Source organism: Medicago sativa, chromosome 7 (genome assembly GCF_051527215.1).
Source record: "Medicago sativa cultivar Bolivia chromosome 7, Bolivia_mono, whole genome shotgun sequence".
NCBI lineage: Eukaryota > Viridiplantae > Streptophyta > Magnoliopsida > Fabales > Fabaceae > Medicago > Medicago sativa.
In genome coordinates, this window is record NC_140755.1 from 84875883 (window position 1) to 84897591 (window position 21709).

General features: G+C 31.5%; 1 protein-coding gene and 1 pseudogene across 3 annotated transcripts; both read left to right on the forward strand.

Annotated features, from left to right (window-relative positions):
• Positions 1 to 8355: 8355 nt before the first annotated feature.
• LOC146909521 (alpha-L-arabinofuranosidase 1-like) lies at positions 8356 to 14734 on the forward strand. 2 transcript variants are annotated; one of them, XM_085723989.1, is made up of 18 exons: positions 8356 to 8661; positions 8751 to 8956; positions 9277 to 9331; positions 9454 to 9653; positions 9885 to 10006; positions 10107 to 10260; positions 10850 to 10919; positions 11391 to 11536; positions 11655 to 11700; positions 11796 to 11848; positions 11944 to 12088; positions 12211 to 12329; positions 12448 to 12519; positions 12599 to 12702; positions 13034 to 13090; positions 13227 to 13425; positions 13780 to 13926; positions 14464 to 14734. In XM_085723989.1, exons 2-18 carry the CDS (start codon positions 8777 to 8779, stop codon positions 14611 to 14613), a joined length of 2019 nt encoding a protein of 672 aa, XP_085580115.1. In that variant the 5' UTR covers positions 8356 to 8661; positions 8751 to 8776; the 3' UTR covers positions 14614 to 14734. The 2 variants fall into 2 exon arrangements, with proteins under 2 accessions (XP_085580115.1, XP_085580116.1); XM_085723990.1 differs by having other exon boundaries at positions 8356 to 8598.
• A 699-nt stretch (positions 14735 to 15433) lies between these two features.
• Positions 15434 to 21054, forward strand: LOC146909522 (alpha-L-arabinofuranosidase 1-like; annotated as a pseudogene). Its single transcript, XR_015017889.1, has 17 exons — positions 15434 to 15735; positions 15906 to 15960; positions 16203 to 16399; positions 16896 to 17020; positions 17203 to 17353; positions 17486 to 17553; positions 17715 to 17860; positions 17954 to 17999; positions 18088 to 18140; positions 18245 to 18389; positions 18929 to 19047; positions 19166 to 19243; positions 19360 to 19466; positions 19644 to 19700; positions 19852 to 20051; positions 20514 to 20654; positions 20747 to 21054. The product of XR_015017889.1 is annotated as an alpha-L-arabinofuranosidase 1-like (transcript).
• The last annotated feature ends 655 nt before the right edge of the window (positions 21055 to 21709 follow it).

The window sequence follows — 21709 nt, forward strand, 5'->3', positions numbered from 1 at the left end:
AATGGAAATCAAGTCTTGAAAGTCTGAAGATATGAGGAAGTTTTTAAGACTTTGGATAGTTGAATTGCTTACCTCTGAAAGCTTGTCTCTCAAGAATTAAAGGATCATCCTCTCATCCTCTGCATATAAAGTTTAAAGGAATCAAGCCAACGCATTTGAAGATAACTAGCAAATAGTACAACAAGTACTATCATACATGTCATTTCCTTACATCTATACAATTTATCCAATGATTTTTTGTAATATCTTTTGTCTTGTTTTCCAACATCTTTGTTCCAACAATTACGTTCTCCTTTGTATAAAAGGAAATTATTCAAACCGTGAGACATGTTGTAACACCCACAGCTCGACGAGGACGGGGAGTGGTCACGGTGCACAAGGCACGACAATGAGCGGCTCCCGACAGGTTTCCAAGAGGAACCGAATCACATCGGAATGAGAGGAATCCTAAAGCCGTGTAGGTATGGGACTACATGGTTGAAGGAAGGCTTATAAGAATTGTTTGGTACTACCTATATCAACAAGATGCATCTTCTTTTCGGTAGCTCATTCCATAAGAACTCCACGAGTTAAGCGTGCTTGACTTGAAGCAATTTCTGGGATGGGTGACCTACCGAGAAGTTTCTGGTAAGCGTGCGAGTGAGGACAAAACACGGCGAAAAGACTCGTGTTGGTTTGTGGGGTCGGTCGGCAATCCTAAAAGCAAGTATGGAATGTTACACATGTCGTCGTTTGAGACCATTTTTCTTGGACCTTTCATCTTTTGATCACCTCTTCTAGACCAATCTAACAAAAAACAAAAGAATAAGAAAGGATCAGTGTGAATGTTTAACTTCAATACACTACACATAAAAAGAAAAAGTTATTTTCTAAAGAAAATAATAATCAAGACAAATCCAAGAACATGCTTAAGAGAAATCATTGTAAATCCTCTCATAAAGAGTAATTATATCATGTTGTAAATCAATCAAACATTTGAAGTACACTTGAATTAAAATATAATTTTATTGTAACATTCTCTCATACTGTGTAATCATCCTACCAACGACTTTATGCCACTCAGATACAAATTCACCTAATCATGCAAGGCCCAGTAGTGCCAACAACCTTTATTCAATAGGATCATATGAAGGGACTTTAAACACTTAGACCCCTTGGATATTAGAAAACAAAGTAGGTTTTGTCTAAGTTATGAGCTTTGTTTAACATGTCAAATGTCAATGCAATATTTAATTATTACTAGTCCTTGCACCCGTCTGCCGCCGCACGGTCATACAAATTGCATATGTGTCAATCCTAAAAGCAAATTTTAATAGTAAGTATCAAACCTTGAAAGTACATCTTAGTTATCACACATCTCTCTGTTGTTATGGATAAAATATGAAAATAAAGCTGTATTAGTCTAAGAAAATAATGTGTTCTCTATGTATAATCTTATATGCTATATGTGTGGGATATATGAACTTCTTTTTGAGAAAACATATCAACCAATTTACGGACCTTCCTTAAAAAAAAAACCAATTTATGGACCGAAAATGTATTCCCAAACACAAAAAATAAGGAAAGGAAAGTAAAAGTAGAACCATATCACCTTAACAAAGCAAAAAAGCATAAATGATCATGGTAGTAGAGTTGGGCAATCATGCATATATAAGATAAGTTGGGGCAAGATTTTATTGAAAAAAATTAAAACGTTCATTTTTAGAGTTTCCAATCTAATGAATGAAACTTTTTTGGATATCATAATCATTTTAATCTTCTTATCATGTTAGGACTGGCTTTTCCTAAATTTTCTCGACAATTTGATTAGTGTATACGTTTTTTTATTTATTTTATGTGGACATATGGATTTAATTATTTAATAATTGTAGCATACATATTTTTCTTTGAGGTATATAGTACTAACTCGCAAGTAAGTCTTTGTTTTCTCCTTTCATTTTGTGTGACATGCAGAATGGGAAGTTCCTTTTTTTTTCAATAGTGGAGGAAACTATTCAATTTGATAATTAATTAATTCTTTAATTCTTCAAAGATAATTGGAAAGTCAACTTGTTAATTAATAGTGTAATTTTTTTTTAGATGTACAAATTCAAAGATATATAAATATATAGAAGATAGAGAGATAGATGTGTAACTTGGATCATATCCTTTAACCTTCTCTATATATTGTTTTTAGAGGCACTATTCTTTATTCATCTCAATTTTATCTATCTTTATCTTAATTACACATACACAATGTTTATCTCTATCATTATACTTGAAGTAATATGTTTATTATTATTTTTATACGAAAAAATGGTAGACACTTGTCTTCACCTTTATAAAAAAACGATATTATTTATAAATATACCCGTTATTTATATTACCAATTTGTATTAATTAATAGCCAAAAAATAAAGAGTAAAAAAGAGAAGAAAAACTATAACACCAAATTGAAGAGGAATCATCCAATAGTTTCATGGAGAAAGTGACGATAAACAACCATTTTTAATAAGCTTCTTCCTCACCATCAATGATGCAACAAAATAAAAAATAGAAGCATCAAGACTACTACCACCACATAGTATTATTAGAATTGTGAATATTGTTATTTCCTTTCATATTTGAAGCTCTATGTCTCCTCATGTAGCCACCTAAAGCTCGTCCTATTGCAAACTCCAATCCACAAATAGAACACTCTTGTTTTAGACTTTGATAATCAAAAGATGAAGAGGAAAAGTGAGTGGAAAAACAACAATACAAAATTGAAGATAAATTATCCAATTGTTACTTGAAAGTGATGATGAACAAAACCCAAAATATGATGCACAAAATCACATATTTATACACAATGTTTTCAATGTAGAAACTAAAAATATTGAGATCATATTAGTGGTTGTATATATAATGAGTGAGTGTATAGTCATAATTAAAAAATGAGTTACGGAATAAAAAAAGCAGTTCAAAGGTTGTGATAAAAATGAATCCATCCATCCATAATCCATAATAAACATGTAAAGAATGTGTGAAGGAGGTATAACGTAAAATGAAACAAAAAGCATAACGTCAAATTAAAAGTTAATTGTGCCTTGTATTACTTGACCTTGTGTATTCTTTTTAATTGTTGATATCAACTGCCGTATTAATTCATTGTTGGTTTGTTCATGATATGCTATTCATTCATTTCAATCATAATGTATTAGTGGAAGCGATTTTATAACACTAAAACGACTATCGGTCAAGTGGTTAAAGTGCTTGAATGGAGGTTATGGGTTGCGAGTTCAACTCCCTGCATAGACTTTTTCGTAAAGATTTTTTAAACCTCTCAAAAAAGGCAGGATTAGGTTTAGGTTTAGGGTTTCACAATGAGCATGCATTGTGAACCTTAGTATTATATATTAAGATATGAGATGCATTTATCATATCGTGGCACACAAATTTTAATAACAATAATATTATTATTAATCTCTAAAAAAATAGTAATAATAAATATTTTTTAAGGGAATCATGATAATATTATTACACGAAATATAAACAAAAACAGGTAAATAAATTAGTTTTTTTTTGGTTACATTGAATTTTTTTTTGGTTACATAAATTAGTTTAAGCATTTAGTTTAAAATTAAATCATATGTATCAATTTTCTTTTAATTTATTTTTTTGCTCATATGTATTTTTACTAACTTATGCTTATATTTTATTTATATCAAATACATCAACTCATTTTTATTTATATTTCGAATAAGAATAATAATCGTAGGCATAGTGATGTCACATATCACCAACTATGGATAAACACACCATCCAAATCTGAAGAGTAAAATAAGAGGCATTTGCTAAAGGTCAATTTATCATATCATATTCACGTCGATCTTGATCTTTTCTTGTTCATATATACCTTCATCATCGTTGGAATATCTATCTATATTTATCGTAGAGAGATCATTGCTTTATGAGTGGAGTCTGTCCAAGTTTGATATACATACCTTCAAAGCAATAAAAAATAACAACTTTAGTCACACTATATACATTGTTGTAATCTTTTGATGGATTACGATCACTTGCAGTCTCAAAGAAGACCCTTCTTTTGTACCATTTTTTTACTATATAGGAATGAAACATTGTACTATGCGTGCGTGGTGTTAATGATTGACTGTTCACTCGACAATTATAGAACGAGACAATATAATTACAAACAAACTCTTGTAAGTTTCAATTTTGGAAACAATATAATTGCATCAACTCCACTTTTAGTTTATTAATACTTAATTTTTATACAGATTTTATACACTCTCCCTATCATAATCTTAAAATTGGTAGAATTATCTGCCTTTTTTTTTTTTTTTTATCATGATAACTATATATTTCCAAAATTACACACATGATTAATTGTGATGTGTTGATAATGTAAAACTACATATGGAGTAATTTTAAAACTTTTTTTGAAGAGTTAAATTTTAAACTGTTCAGATCATTTGGTCCCTTAACTTATTTCATGTTTTCATTTTGGTCCTATAAGTAATAAAAAGTACCTTTGAGTCCCTCAACTTTTCACTAGTTTGCCAAATAAATCCTTGACGGTTAAAGTTTAACCTCAAATGTCTATGGTGGATCGGCCTTAAGAGTGGTCCACCATAAACCTCATTAGTTTTTTTGTATTAACCATTCGATTTTTTTGTATTAAAATACAACCATTGGATCATATGGGTCTATATTTCTAATAGTGCACCACCTACACCTTATCTTTTTAACATTCTTCATCTTCTTTCATTCTCCCCCTCTTCATCTTTATCATATTCATTAAATTAAACAATTTAAAAACCCGGAAAAAATAAATTGAAAATCATCATATGCCTTTCCAATAACGAAACTAATGAATCAAATCACCCTATATGCGTTTCCAATAACGGCGGTGGAGGAAAAAACACAAATTTCTTCAATTGCAAAGCAAAATCGCTTTTAACCGAGGGAAGCGAGAATAACGAAATTCAAATTCGGATGCATCTCCCTTTGTTGTCATTCAAATTCGAAATGCATCAATCAATAAACCCCACAAAACGAGAGGAAGGAGGAATAGCGAGAATTCATGAACAAAACCGAGGCCACACGCCCAAAAACAACACAAAACCCACAAAGGTATCCGGCGTGTTTCCGACCGTCGTCGAAGGAGAACCGAAGAAGAATCGGCTTCTTCGACGGTGAAGATGGCTTCTTCGACGGTGAAGATGGCGGCGCGGCCACCACCGAAACCAAAACGGCGAAAACCGACGGTGACGAAGGTGTTGTCGTTTCGGGTTCATCATCACATTACGAACAGATTAGGGAACAAAGGATGAAAGAGAACGGCGAGAGAATGCATAAGCTTGGATTGTTAAAGCTTTACGGTAACCTCAAGAAAACACCAACACGGCGTCCTTCCTCCTTTGGTTTTCCCTTCCACCGTATTTTCTCTCTTTCATAAAGGATTCAATTAAAAATGATGAAGAAGGAACTTGAAAAAAAAAGAGGGATTCGATTTTGATTTTGATTTTGCGAAGAGGATTCGAGTTTGATTTGGAAAAAACACCACCATTAAAAATGATGAAGAAGTGGATTCGATTTTGGACGAGGAGAGAAGAGGGAACTTAAAGGAGAGGATGAATGGAGGAAGAGGAACCCTAATTTACGGGTTTTGGATTGCAAAGAAGAAGAAGATGGAAGTTCGAGTTTTGGATATGAAGAAGAAAGGGGTAAATTGGTAATTACCCACATGTTTGGTCTCATTAAGGGCAAAACGCAGTCCATTCACATGTGAAAATCTAACGGTCCCTTTTAAGATAAATAGATCGAATGGTTAAAATTACAAAATTTAATAAGGTCTACCATGGACCTCTTTTAAGGTTGGTCCACTATAGATATTTGGAGTTATAGTTACCATCGGGATTTATTTGGCAAACGGCCGAAAAGTTGAGGGACTCAAAGGTACTTTTTATTACTTATGGGACCAAAATGAAAACATGAAATAAGTTAAGGGACCAAGTGATCTAATATGTCTTATTTTATATACTCGTATATATTTATGATAATCTTAATCATTAAATTTTTAATCTATCACTAAACTTTAACAAGTTTTATAATATAGTTTTTTTTAGGAATAGTTTTATTATTTCTAAATTTTCATTGACCAATTTTTTTTCTCGCTTAATCGGTTTTTTAAAGAGACCATTTACCTTTTTTTTTGTACACTCTTCTAAAATGTGACCAATGCATTGGCAAAAAGAAGACAATTTTTTTTTTCTTCAAATTTCAAATCAACAAAAACAAATCTCATCTTTCTACCAAGATTTAACAACGTAATCCTTATATAACTAAAATAAAGATTAATTTTATTATGGACCTATCTTAAAATGTTTTTTTCGAGAGGATCTTAAAATGATTTATACATTTTTTGAAGAAAAAATGATTTATACATATAAGTAAGATAATCAACAAAATTATTGCTGTTTTTTCTTGTTTAAAAACAAAGTTATTATTCTATAAAAGACATTAGAATAAGTAAGATAATCAACAAAATTATTGCTGTTTTTTTTCTTGTTTAAAAACAAAGTTATTATTCTAAAAAGAGACATTAGAAATTAGGAAACTAGTTCTACACCTTTTCATTTAGAATGTCTGCCATTTGGTAAAGAAATCCAATCCTGTTAATGTAACGATAAAGTAGATAAATGTTAACAAGTTCGTAAAACACTTTTTCCATATAAACTTCGTTCATGATTAGTTTATTTATTTATTTTTAAAAATCACATCCCATAAGCTATCACACTTTTAAAATACATTGAAATAAATTATATAACTATAATGAGTATATTAAAAAAAGTTCTGAAAATAAATTATTAGCATTCCTCCTTAGGCTTTGTTTGGGAGTTTGGAGGGGAGGGGAGGGTTTTGGAAAAAAGGAAGGAGCAAGTGGAAGAAATAGAAGACATTGGGAGGAGAGGGCTTTAGAGGTTAATTTTTTACTCATAATAAAAAATCCCCCTCATTTGGGGGAACTCAAAAATTGTATTCGGGGAGGATTTTAGGGGGTTATGGAGGGTTTATATGAATTTTTCAAATCCAATCTATGTTGTTATTATATTCTTAAAATTAAAAGTATATGAGAAATGTTAACGGTGCCCGCATGTGGATTTGGTTAAGAAGCAAAAGTAGAAGCTTTTGCATTGAAAATTGTGTTATCAATGCTTCAAAAGTCAAAAAAAGTGTCTTTTTCAATTTAATTTTTCCTTTTTAGATACATTAACCAAAGGCCCTGGGGCACCGTTAACACAACCCAAAGTATATTAATCATAAGTATTAGTTTATCATTCTCTAAAAAGCTGTTCTTTCAAAAAATGTGAATTTTTTGTCCATTTTTCTATATATTTCCAACCCCTAAAGCCCTCCCCTCCCTTCCCCTCCAAACTCCCAAACAAAGCCTTACAAGATAAATCCTTGGAGAGAATTATAAACTAGCAATAGGTATTTATATTGTATTACTAGTATATTATATAATATGATCATAATGAATGATAAAATTTCTTTTTAAAAATCTCAAATTAAGTTGAAACAGATATTTTATCATCTCATTGAGGTGTTTTTCCAATTTAATTATAATCTCATTTAAGTGTTTTTGAATATAATTATAATGTAGGGTTAAATATGTTTTTAGTCCCTATAAATATACTAACTTTTTGTTTTAGTCCCTCTAAAATTTTTCTTCAACTTTTAGTCCGTATAAGATTTTCAATCACTATTTTTGGTTCCTATTTTTAAGTTAATTTTACTATTTTTAATGAAATTGTGCGTATATGTGTAGAATATTGTAAAAATCTTTCCCAAAATATGTAGAATTTTTTAACAAAACATAAATTAAATATGAATTTTTAACCTTCAAAAATATAAAAATTCATATTAAATTCATGTTTTGGTAAAAAAATTCTAATTTTTTTTGGGAGTATTCTTATAATATCATGAATATTTCGCAAAATTTTATTCAAAAATATGAATTCTACCTATGAGTTTACTTTAAAGGAGGAACCAAAAGTGAAGATGAAATTTTTTTAGAAGACTTAAAGTTGAAGGAAAATTTTAAAGAAATTAAAACGAAAAGTTGGTATATTTACAAGTGACAAAAACATATTTAACCATATAATGTATACTATAATATTAACATGACTTCCAATGATATAGAAAAGAACAAAACTTATCCTAAAAATAATTGTTTATTTTTTTGATGTACTTATCTGTTTAGTTACTGACACGCAGCAAATGTGATTGCGTCAAAGCTAGACGGCCAAAAACAGAACAAAAATGGGTCCCACAAACACAACCAAAGCAAGAAAATCTTAAACCAAACACATTCATAACTCACTTTCATTTTTTTCAACCAACCGTAGAAGCAAACCCAAATCCAAACCCAACATCACTCTATCTTCACTTTTCCTTCATTCATTATTCAGACCAATTCAATCCTTGTTTCTCTATAAATTCAACCAAATTCATCACTCACTCACTCAACTTTTCACCTCATACTTGTTTCAACCTTTTACATATCTTGTGACTGAAATTTCAGCTGAAAATAGAACATAGCAAAAAAAAGGTGTCGGTTATTATTGTCATATTGTAACATTATTAAGCGGTGGTGGTGACATATAATACACTAGTGTTAGTTAACTTGTTTGGTACATATGCTTCCTTTTAACTTGTTTAGTATTCTTATTAATTTCCATTACATTTTGTTGTTGTGAGTGCAGATAGATTGAATGTTGTGAAGAGAGAAATGGGTTGTTCAAAGGATTCATGCTGTGTTTTTATGCTGCAACTGTTAATTGTGGTTTGTCTTGTGGTTCAATGCTTTGATGTGCAAGTGCAGGCTGATTTGAATGCAACACTGGTTGTAGATGCTTCTCAGGCATCTGGAAGACGAATACCGGAGACTCTTTTTGGAATATTCTTTGAGGTGAGAATTATGAATTAGTGTCTTGCAATTCACAGATATTGTTGATGATATGGGATGTAGAAGGATCCGCGACATCCGAAGTAGATTAAAATAAAGGAAAATAGTACATAAGACTATAAGACCGGAGGGACATAAAGCCTGACCCAGTTATTATATGGTTTATGAGTACCGAGTTATTATATCAATGAAAAGGCTATAACATAGAACTTGGTATTATAGAAAATTAGATTTTATTATAAGCGTGCATGTTTGTATTTGAGTCGGCGTGCCTCACAATCGAAATAGCAGAAAATGACGAATTTCTTGAATTTAATCTACAGGAGATCAATCATGCTGGAGCTGGGGGATTGTGGGCTGAGCTTGTGAGCAACAGAGGTCACTTTCATATTCTCTTAAATTTTAAATGAAAATGAATGGTTTATTGTTTACCTTGCTGTTGATGATTTAAAGGTTACTGTTTTCTAGTATAATTGAAACATCGATAATTCTTGTGACAGGATTTGAAGCTGGAGGCCCTAACATTCCGTCGAATATTGATCCTTGGTCAATTATTGGAAATGAAACATATATTAATGTTGAAACTGATCGTACATCCTACTTTGAACGTAATAAGGTTGCACTTCGATTGGAGGTGTTATGTGAAGGTACCTGCCCCACTGATGGTGTTGGTGTTTATAACCCTGGTTTCTGGGGCATGGTGAGACTAATTGATAGCCTTGCATCAATTCGATCTTAAATTCAATGTGCATGCATTTCCTGAACTTCAAAATTAAATAATGAATAACATTAATCCAATTCATAAAGACTGTCATTTAATTTTAATTATTAGGTTATGAATTTTGTTAGATCCTTTTCTGGTCACTTTCATTTCGAGTTTTTTTTTAATTCCTTGGTAGCGGATATGCTTACTACTTTTATGATCTTTCAGAATATTGAGCAAGGGAAGAAATACAAAGTTATCTTCTATGCTCGTTCAACAGGACCACTTAATCTAACAGTTTCGTTGACTGGATCTAACGGTGTGGGAAGCCTTGCTTCAACCGTGATCACGTGAGCTCTACTTTTATGTGCTATAGTGCCGTGTCGTGTAAACTTTTTAATCCCAGTTATCTTTTGCACCGATTAGTGATACTGATAATTGACCTTGCAGGGGTTCTGCATCCGATTTTTCAAACTGGACAAAGGTGGAGACTGTATTGGAGGCCAAGGCAACAAATCCAAACTCGAGACTTCAATTAACAACAACTACAAAGGGTGTGATATGGTTGGACCAAGTGTCTGCTATGCCACTGGACACATATAAGGTTGGCCTATATTTTGAATTTGATTACTTTTACCAGACGACATGATTTTTGAGCCGAAAATTAATAGAATTTTTTCTTCATGAGTTTGAATAAAATATTAATTTTCACCCTTGCTAGTTCTATAAATAGATTCTCAATAACAAACATTAATGTTTCTTAGTAAAATTAACTGTTTATTCGAAAGTACTTGTGGTGGTAAGGGTAGGGATGGTAAATTATTCGTTCTCTCAGTAATTGATTGTTAAGGATCATAGGTTCGTTCTTCATGTCTCTACTTTATTTCTGTGTATATTTTTATGTTAACATTATCCTTAAATATAGCATATTTGGTCTTCATACTTTGCAGTGATTGCATATCTTTTAATATTCATGATATAGAATATTGTTTAAAATACTGTTTTGTAAAGACTTGTATCTTGGCAGTTTATGTAAGTTATTCTTTGTAAATTACCTTATTTACAAATGAAGTATTTTAACCAAGGATATGTAATGTCATTAACTTTTGATATCCGATGTCAATGTTAGTAATACCGCATTGTCCTCCCCTCACCTTATTATCAATAAAATATTCATCCTTAACTTGGCACAGGGACATGGTTTCAGAAGTGATCTTCTTCAAATGCTGGTAGATTTGAAACCAAGTTTTATCAGATTTCCGGGTATGCATGACGTAGTTTTTATCTCCAGTACACCATGTCGATTTTATTCCACTTTCAGATATTTGAGCCAAGGAATTATGGATTTTTAATATTTGAACTTGTGTTTTGTTGTTTTCTGTGGTACTTTTTTCGGTTATGTTTTAGTTGTTACTTTCTAAGTTGGCTCCACATTCCTAAACTACTTATGCCTTATACGATAAATTATAAGTATATGTTCTGTCTATCTGGTTATATGGATGTTTTCTATTTGTTTAGAACTGTGATTTGGCATGTTTCTCATAGTTATTTATTTATTAATGAAGCACAAACAATTCAAATCTAGACAAAATTTTAACATGTACCTTTCAGTACATATTTTAAAGTAAGCATAATTTAGTAATCTTGCAGACCAGTTCATTCTTCTAGTTTGTGTATGAGCAGTCTAATTACAGATCAGATAACTTTTTGGAATGTTGGTTTACATTGCATCAGGTGGTTGTTTTGTCGAAGGAGATTATTTAAGGAATGCATTTCGATGGAAAGCGGCTGTTGGACCTTGGGAGGAGAGACCAGGGCACTTTGGTGATGTATGGAAGTACTGGACTGATGATGGACTTGGCTATTACGAGTTTCTCCAAGTAAGTGCCTCTTTCCGAATATTGATTTCGAAGATTCTGATGTTCGTATTTAGTTAAAAGTGGTCTTGGTTTGTGCTATACAAGTAACATAATATATATTATTATTGTTGTTAAACAGTTATCAGAGGATTTGGGTGCTTTACCAATATGGGTATTTAATAATGGTATTTTTCTGTTTAACTCTGTTGATTAAGTTTGTTTCTAACAAAGTGAATTAGTAAATTTGTGTTTGTTTTCTAATTGAGATGTTTCATTGTAGGTGTCAGCCATAACGATGAAGTTGATACATCCGCTGTCTTACCTTTTGTACAAGTACATATCTCAATCTTCATTTTTATCTATATTAATTTCTCTATCTTTTTCTGTTAATGAAAATTGGTTTAAGAATCTTGAAATCTTGATTATAGGAAGCCCTTGATGGACTTGAGTTTGCGAGAGGTGGTCCGACTTCAAAATGGGGTTCCATGAGAGCTGCTATGGGACACCCGGAGCCATTTAACCTAAAATATGTTGCCGTTGGAAATGAGGATTGTGGAAAAAAGAACTATCGTGGTATGCATGTTTTTCTTATGTATTTCTTTAGAAAATAACGTGACTGTTCTTTGTTAACATACATTAGCACTTCAGATTAAATTCTGGACTTTGTTTTTCTGTTAAATCTTTTGACTGACCAGGAAACTACCTGAGATTCTATGATGCAATCAGACGTGCTTATCCAGATATCCAAATTATCTCAAACTGTGATGCTTCTTCAAGACCTCTAGATCACCCTGCTGATATGTATGATTATCATGTAATATATCTTATCACTGTTTCTTTGATTACCGACTTCAATGGAGTACTGTTTTTCAATTCATATACAGATGAACACATCCACTTGCAGTATCTTATCTCACTGTTTTTTTCTTCAGATTTATACAAACGCGAATGACATGTTTTCTAGATCTACAACATTTAATCGAGTAACACGAAGTGGTCCAAAGGTTTTATCTTGAACACCTCTCTATTTTAATTGTTTATTGGCACTTGCTTTCATGCTCAATCCAGTTGAACACTTAACAGGCATTTGTAAGTGAGTATGCTGTAACCGGAAATGATGCCGGGCAAGGAAGTCTTTTGGCAGCCCTTGCTGAAGCTGGATTCCTTATTGGACTGGAAAAGAACAGGTTTACTGCAGTTTCTTATAATTTTTTAATTAATTATTTATGCAGGAGGTAGACACCGTCCAGCCTTGAAAATTTGCACTTTTCCCATGTGGAATATGAAAACCAATTGGAAGAGACTTTTATGATATTAGGCTACATCAATTACAACCCTTAAAATCTCCACAACATACTTGGCATATATATCATACTCTAAATAATACACATTGTATTTAACAGAAAGATGGTTTGTGTGTTCGATCACAGAATTGATTAAATCGGCATGAGATATTCATAAGGTTCACTAAACATGGCACTCATCCTTTTAATATTTTCTTTTTTCATTTTGGTGCAGTGATATTGTCCATATGGCTAGCTATGCTCCACTTTTTGTAAATGCCAATGATAGGAGGTAATTTCTTCTGATTTTACTTGGAAATTTCTAATAAGTTAGAAGTAAACCGTACCTTGATTTAGTACCCATCATGGAAGAATTGTACCTTCTCGATGGCCAAATTAATTAATATTTTGTCAATTTATTTCTTAAGGTGGAACCCGGATGCAATTGTATTCAACTCTTTTCAGCACTATGGAACTCCTAGCTACTGGATGCAATTATTTTTCTCAGAGTCAAATGGAGCAACACTTCTGAATTCATCACTACAAACTACAGCTTCGAATTCACTAGTCGCATCAGCAATTACTTGGCAAAATTCTGTAGATAAGAAAAATTACATAAGAATAAAGGTAAGAAAAACAACTTTGCATTAGTTACACATTTCTGAGTCATCTTATATACTTTCTGAGAGAATCAAGCTCTATTTTCTTTTATAGTTAATGACATAAAGTTGCCTGCACTAACGTTTTATATTGATCTCACTATTTGTTTCCTATTTTTTTTGTAAGCTGGTATTACTATGAAATGTTAGGTTTTAATAAATTTATAATCCTTATTTGTGATTTGTGTTGACGTGTGATTGGAGAACAGTAAAATCAGCAGATAAGGACCTGCGCCTAATTTTTGTTGATTAATAAACAGATTTGTTGTCATAAATGCTTTCATTAGCACTGTCATCACCCTAAAACAATTAACTTTTGCAGGCTGTGAACTTCGGTGCCAGCGCCGTGAACCTCAAGATTTCTTTCAATGGATTGGACCCAAATTCATTGCAGTCATCTGGTTCAACAAAGACTGTGCTTACATCTACAAATTTAATGGATGAGAATTCTTTCTCACAGCCAAAAAAGGTACCTTAAATTTCAGTATTTCCAAACTTGTCATTTGCAATTGAGCCAATTAGTTCCTCTATTTTGGATTATTTAATTTTAACTCATTGCATAAAATCTTTCACAATTACATATCTTTCACAATACATGGAACTAAAGTTAGAGCAGGATCGATAAACGTTTTCCATTTTTAATTACAAAATTGGCACCTTATTTTCATTTTGTTTCATGTTTTTAAACATTATTACTACGGAAAACCTTGAAAACACTTTTTTCTTCTTTTCACTGTCCCTTGACAAATATCTTTTGCTTGTTTTCATTGTTTTATGTACAAATCTTTGAAAACAGGATACAAAATGAAAATGAGATAACAATTTCATAATTAAAACTTAAAATAGAATGTAGAACTGAAATTTTACTTAACATAACATTTTAGTTTTCGATCATTTGTCAACGAAAATTCGTCGTGATAAAACAATTGCTTTGTCAAAGATTTAAAATTGTGGAACTATGCTAAATTAGCTTATGCTTTTGTTGATTTGAATGTTGTTGATACAGGTGGTTCCAATCCAGAGCCTACTTCAAAGTGTTGGGAAGGACATGAATGTAATAGTCCCACCACATTCATTCACATCACTTGATTTGTTGAAAGAATCCAGTAATCTGAAGATGCCAGAGAGTGATTCTTCCTCATGGTCTTCTATATAAAGTGATGATAAATTAAACCAACAAAATAAAGGGATGGAATTGGTTATGTAATTTAAAAATGCTCCCTGTAAATATGTAGAATTGTGATATGAAATTCTTAATATTATTCCAAAGTTGTCAAGTTCCATCGTCGTTGACCAATTCTGACTCTTCCACGACCTCCGTGGATCTTCGGCTAACCTTCATTCAGTTACTTGGACATCGACTAAATCTAATTACGCTAATGACCGCTTTCGGCAAACAATATTGATTATTTTTAAGTGGAAACGAAAAGTAACATATTTGTAAGAGGGTTTAAAAAAATGTATGAGAAATATTTTTTTGTCAAAGTAGCATGATGGTTAGATATTCACTCTTTAAGCTGAATAAGAGAATTATGAGTTTGAACCTCAGCACATGCATACCATAATATTCTTACCAATTAAACTATGCTCAGAGAGACATTCGTAAGAGAATTCTAGTAACACCTTTTTAAACACTTCATTTTTATGTACCAGAAAACATTATTATTATTATTATTATTTTTAAATATAGATCAATTAAAAACATTATTAGCATTCCAATTTTTAATTTATTATTACTTAATCTTTACTTAAGAAAACTAAACAAGGAAAGGAACGTAAATAGAAAGCTAAACTGATCCATAGAACAGAACTTGGCTGTAACATGATCCTTAGAAAACTGTAACATTGATCCATAGAAAGCAAATGTGCTAATGACTCGGGTCTTAACTTATTTTTAGTCATATATCTATCTATTTTTGACATTAACTGCACAAAGTGTGTCTTATAAATACAAACCAAAATTAAAAGACAAGAAAAAAAAAATACCACAACACAACACTAACACAATAAAATTGGTGTCTCTCAAAAACAAAAAACAAAAAAACACAGAAATTGGAGGGTTTGCTTGTAGAATTAGTTGTTTAGTTTGGTAGGAAAAAAGGAAAAACAAATGGTTTTCTCAAAATCATGTAGTAGTTTTCTTAGGCTCTGCCTAATTATAGTGTCATTTGTTGCATTTCAATGTAATGCTGATGGTAACCAAACCTCAACTCTAGTTGTAAATGCTGGATCAGCTGGAAGGCCAATTCCTAACACCCTTTTTGGAATATCTCTTGAGGTAGGAAATTATTATGCTCATATCTTCAAAATTAAATATAACAAAGCTTTTAAATTCATATGCTAATTTAAGGTTTATGAAACATTTTAAATAATTGATTTCTTCATGGTTAGATAGAATAATTTGGATGTTTATTTGTATTTAAATATTTTAAATATTTTATTTTACAGGAGGTCAACCGTGCTGGTACTGGGGGAATATGGTCTGAACTTGTGAGCAACAGAGGTCATTAATTTTCATTTTCTCTAAAACTTCTAAAAAATAAGGGTCATGCTAACCGGTCTTTAAACATGGTTAGTATTTCCCAAAAAATAATAGAAAATTCAAATAATTAAAAGAATGTATTTATTTTAACATCCTGGACACTGATACTTCTTTGAGAGTAACCAATAAGTCACATTAACTGCACACAATTAATGATTTTAATTATGTATAGTGTTCAAATATAATATGAATTTGTGTTTCAGGGTTTGAAGCTGGAGGAACACAGGTTCCATCAAATTTTGACCCTTGGACCATAGTTGGAACAGAAGCAGATATTCATGTAGTGACTGAGCTTAGTTCTAGCTTTGAACGCAATAAGGTTGCATTGAGAATTGATGTGCTATGTGACAATTGCCCTGCCGATGGTGTTGGTATTTCTAACCCAGGTTTTAAGGGCATGGTAAGAATAACAAAAAAAAAAAACTTACGCAAACTCCTTGATTTGGGATCGTTGATATTGTGAAAAATTATGCTTAATTATGGCCTATCAAGTATTGACACATACATGAACATTATAGATATCATGAATAATTTAACATATAGAAATGATTGAATGTATTAACATCCATTGGTGTCGTGTTTATGTTAGACATTAAACAAGCCTTTGATTTAAAGTGATTGATATTCGTGCTTTTTTACTATCTTTTAAAATTTAGGCAACAATGATATTTGAACATAATTTATTATAATATATTTACATTTTTTTTATCACAATTACAATACTAAAATTTTAATATTTTTCAATCATTATTTAGTGATGCACTAGATTTTCTAAAATCTAAAAGAAATAGAGAACTTCCATATCATAGTTTAAGGGACTTTGTCTAATACGCATAAATAAAATAATATTGCACCATGTACAAGTGTGTTTTTCATATTCTAAAACGCTGTTTCAGAATATTGTGCAAGGGAAACAATACAAGGTAGCGCTCAACTATCGTTCGTCAGGACCACAAGATATGACAATTTCATTCAGAGATGCAAAAAGTGGAGGAATACTGGGTTCTAGCCAAATCATAAAGTGAGCACTATATCCTAGAGAGATATATGACCATAGAAATAATAATTGTCTTTTCTTTTGTGTATTCCATCTATATACAACACCTTTTTCAATGTTGTTTGTATTTTGTCGGTCTTGTTCTCTTGTGCAAAGACTTGATTATTAATAAAATTTTGTCGTTAACAAAAAAATTGATTTTGCAGACGTAATAAAAAGGTTGCAAAGTGGAAAAAAATTGAGACCATAATAACAGCCAGTGCATCAAGTTCAAATGCAAGTCTTACCTTAAGAACAACCAAAAAAGGAACCATATGGTTAGACCAAGTATCTGCTATGCCTCAAGACACATATAAGGTATATGAGTTGAATATCAGAAACTATTACACTTTTCTAACTACTACTACTACTACTATATAATCTTTAGTTTTTTTAATCATAAACTATTGACATTGCTCATTTTAATTTCAAATTTGCCTTGGTATAAAGGGACATGGTTTCCGAAGCGACTTGGTTGAAATGATAATGCAGTTGAAACCAGCCTTTTAGATTTCCAGGTATGCATAACATTTTCTGGCTTATTAAGCATGCTATAGTAATCTAAGAGAAAACATATTAATACTAATACAAATTTAATTTGGTACGTTGTTACTAAATCATTCAATAAGTTCAAAATTACAATAATGCAATTTTTCTTTTTGTTTTTTTTTGCAAAAAGGTGGTAATTTTCTTCGAGGAGGAGCATTGATGAACGCATTTCGGTGGAAAGATACGGTTGGACCTCAAGAACAAAGACCCGGACACTTTAACGATGTTTGGAATTATTGGACAGATGAGGGATTTGGTTACTATGAGGGTCTTCAAGTAGGTTTATTTATTCACATTTTAATATAAATTTAATTAATAAAATTATTTTGTTGTAAATTTCAATATTGATACACTATTTTTCTTGTGCAGCTAGCTGAGGACATTGGTGCAACGCCTGTATGGGTCATCAACAACGGTATATTTTACATTTTTTTTGCTACAAATGTTTTAAAAAAGTGATCGTTAAATTTGTCCTTTCATGTGTGTTTAATTTTACTATACAGGCCTCAGTGAGACTGATAGTGTTGATACAAGTGCCATCGCACCTTTTGTGCAAGTATATTTTCTTACTCTTATTTGTTTCCCATCCCATGAAGATGTTGATTTTTCTATTCTTTTTGAAACACTGGTATATTTAATTTTGCATAACTGAATTTGTAGGAAGCACTTGATAGTATTGAGTTTGCTAGAGGTCCAGCCACTTCAAAATGGGGAGCCATTAGAGCATCTATGGGACACCCAGAACCTTTTATCCTAAAATATATTGCTCTTGGTAGCAATAATTGTGGGATGAAAAATTACCTTGGTATTCTTTCTCTTTTCCTCATATTTAGGAACTATGTGAGAATTTAATTATTTAATTTCCTTCTTCTTCTATTTTTTTTTATATATATTAAGGCATCTTTAATTTCCTCCTTCTATTATATATATATATATATATATATATATATATATATATATATATATATTAAGGCATCTTTAATTTCCTCCTTCTATTATAAATTGTAGTTGTTAAACTCCTTTTTATGGACTCTATTATTTCAAATCAAGTTCAGCAACTTCAAAATTTGTTTCTGTCATAATGCATATCTTTTAAAACTTACAACTTAAAATAATGTAACTCACATAGGTAAAAAAATTATCTTTTAGTAGTAAGAACTAATAGCTTGTATAAAAAATTATCGTGACTTCATGCTAGACTTCATCTTCAACAACTAATTCTTAAGTTTAAGAACCTTGTAAATAACCCTGGTTAGAGATGCTCTTAATTTTATGTTGATGACAAATTTTCTTCTCCAAATATTTAATCTGACCTTTTCTTTAAAAAAATTCTTCATTGATTAGGAAATTACCTGGCCTTCCACAAAGCAATACGGCAATCTTATCCAGATATTCAAATTATTTCAAATTGTGATGCTCATGAGAAGCCGCTAGATCATCCAGCCGATCTGTATGAATATAAAGTAAATATCCTATCTCTAAAAATTATAACCTCAACAATTTCATGTTTCACTTTCTTATGTATATAATTGGTTTCCAATTTTTACATTAATCTCTCTCATACTCTAAATTTCTTACCAGAATTATCCTAAAGATGATGCTCGAGCTATGTTTAATCTTGGTAGTAATTTTGATAAGTCTCCACGCAATGGACCAAAGGTTTTGTATTCATTCTCATGAAGCTCTCTTCTTTTTGTATCAAAATATTTGTTTATATTGTGTAAGAGATTAGTAGTTGAGTTAATGCTTGGAAAATTGGAATGTCCTATATATAGGCTTTTGTGAGTGAATATGCTCTAATAGGAGACAAGCAAGCTAAGTTTGGAACCATTTTGGCTGGTGTGGCTGAAGCTGGATTCCTTATTGGATTAGAAAGAAACAGGTTAGACTGCACCTTTCTATTGATCCTTGCATTGCAAGCTCTTAATCTTGCTTTCAATTTTTGAAGTTGACCATGTATTTGTGGAAATTTTGCATCTCAAACTATGAAATTGACCATGGTTTAAATTATGTACAATTTTATACTCACTGTTATATTTTTTTTCCATTTCTAATGCAGTGATCATGTTGCAATGGCTTCTTATGCACCACTTTTGGTAAATGCGAATGATAGAAAGTATGTCTTTCTATTTCCTTTTAAGTGTCATGTTCCATTCATGAAGTAACTGAAAATAGTAGTATGAACATGCTAAGGGGAAGTGCATGAATAAGATTTAAGTTAAACTATTATTGCATGATGATAACATTGAGATGTGCAATTTTTGTAGTTGGAGTCCAGATGCAATTGTCTTTGACAGCGATCAATCGTATGGAACTCCTAGCTATTGGACGCAGGTTCTGTTTAAAGAGTCAAATGGAGCAACATTTATCAACTCACAACTTCAAACACCCCGATCCCGGAACGCTGGCTGCATCTGCAATTCTTTGCAAAAATCCTCAAAATAATGATACTCACTTAAAAATAAAGGTAACAAATACATACTCTTTACTATAGTTATCTGTTAATTTGTTTTTCTAAAAAGTTATATTATACATATGTAAAATTTATAGGAGAAAACCAGGTCTTGTTTGCATAAAAAACTTCATTTAGTACTTATAGCATTAACACTTGTCGTTTAAGGGCTTATGTATACGTTATTTCTCTAACAAACGATAAAATAAAGTTAAATTGTTTTCATATAACCTATAAACTATTTCATAAGCTATTTTGAAGAGCTCACGAAAATAGTGTGAAAACAAGTCATAAACATGTCATAAAGAACCTATTTCCATAAGTTCTCTCTAACACCAATAGATAAGTTCAAACTAGTCAACCCAAACACGCTCTTAGAATACGTTTGTAAATTTTTTGTCTTAGTAGATTCCCTACTTGTCAATTGTTACAAATTCAATATTGTCTCATGATGGTGAAACACAATTGATTCTTCAGATTGCTAACTTAGGGAACAACCAAGTGAATCTCAAGATTTCTCTTCAAGGATATGTGAGCAAAAACCTAGCTGGGTCAACAAAGACTGTTCTCGCGTCTCAAAATATACTTGATGAGAATAGCTTCACAGAACCAAAAAAGGTTCATATATTTTCTTTGTTATAAATTTGTTACAAAAATAAAAAGACCAGTGCATGGATCTAATATCTAGTTATGTTTGTTTATGTATGCAGATAGCACCACAAACAAGTCCACTTCAAAATCCTGGCAATGAGATGAATGTCATAATCCCTCCAATTTCATTAACAGTACTTGATATCTTTTAATAATAATACCCTTGAGATATAAATAAGCAGAGAATAAGGATTGAGTTTATTGGAGTAATATTCCCATAGTTTGTTATTGTAATCTATTTTCAAATTCAAATTCTAAATCCTAATCCAATGTTTATTGTAACAAACTTTAGATTTTATGTAAACTTTTGTATCTCTATGTTGATGTACTTTGAAATGTAATCAATGAATTGAATCATTTATATTCATGGTATCAACCTTCTAATTCTTTTAATCGCAAATTGATCCCATGACTTCCTCACGAAATGACCTTATCCATTATCCCGCATCATACAAGAAATGTAACTCTTTTCTTATTGCAAGAGATTTGGAGGGATATATCAGTGGTAACAAACCCTGCAGACCACCAACTGTTCCAGATGGTGACTCCTCCTTTTATTATATTTGAATTCTTCATATTCTATTTGGATCCATCAAGATAAATTTCTATATTTTGCACATCTTGGAACGTGTGACGTTGAAGCCGGTGTTTTCATGGATGCAACAAGCACCTCTTGATGCATGATATGCACTACAATGTGTGTCTTCCAGTCACCCTCACTCCAAGATTATGTCATTGAAGGAAAGACTCAACTCTTCTTCCATAGGCGCATCCTCGGTCAACATCTCCAACAATAATTCGGATGTGACCTACAAAATAAAAAATGATTCTAAAAATTGTGGCTTGACATAGTCACTTTGTCGTTAAGAGGATTTATCCACCTCATAAGTGCGAGTCCCCCAAAATATACAACGTGATCTTCACGAGTGATGTCACTATGTCGTATGATGTGTTTTAGTCATATTTTATGCATTTTAGTTCAGTCTTAAGTTGTTTTAGGCAATTTTGAGATGAAAATATCA

Excerpts from the sequence above, each read along its gene's own strand:
- LOC146909521 (XM_085723989.1), top strand. The coding sequence starts at position 8,777 with ATGGGTTGTTCAAAGGATTCATGCTGTGTTTTTATGCTGCAACTGTTA. Across the intron at positions 10,261-10,849 it reads TGCCACTGGACACATATAAG|GGACATGGTTTCAGAAGTGA; the intron begins GTTGGCCTATAT and ends AACTTGGCACAG. Across the intron at positions 12,520-12,598 it reads TAACACGAAGTGGTCCAAAG|GCATTTGTAAGTGAGTATGC; the intron begins GTTTTATCTTGA and ends AACACTTAACAG.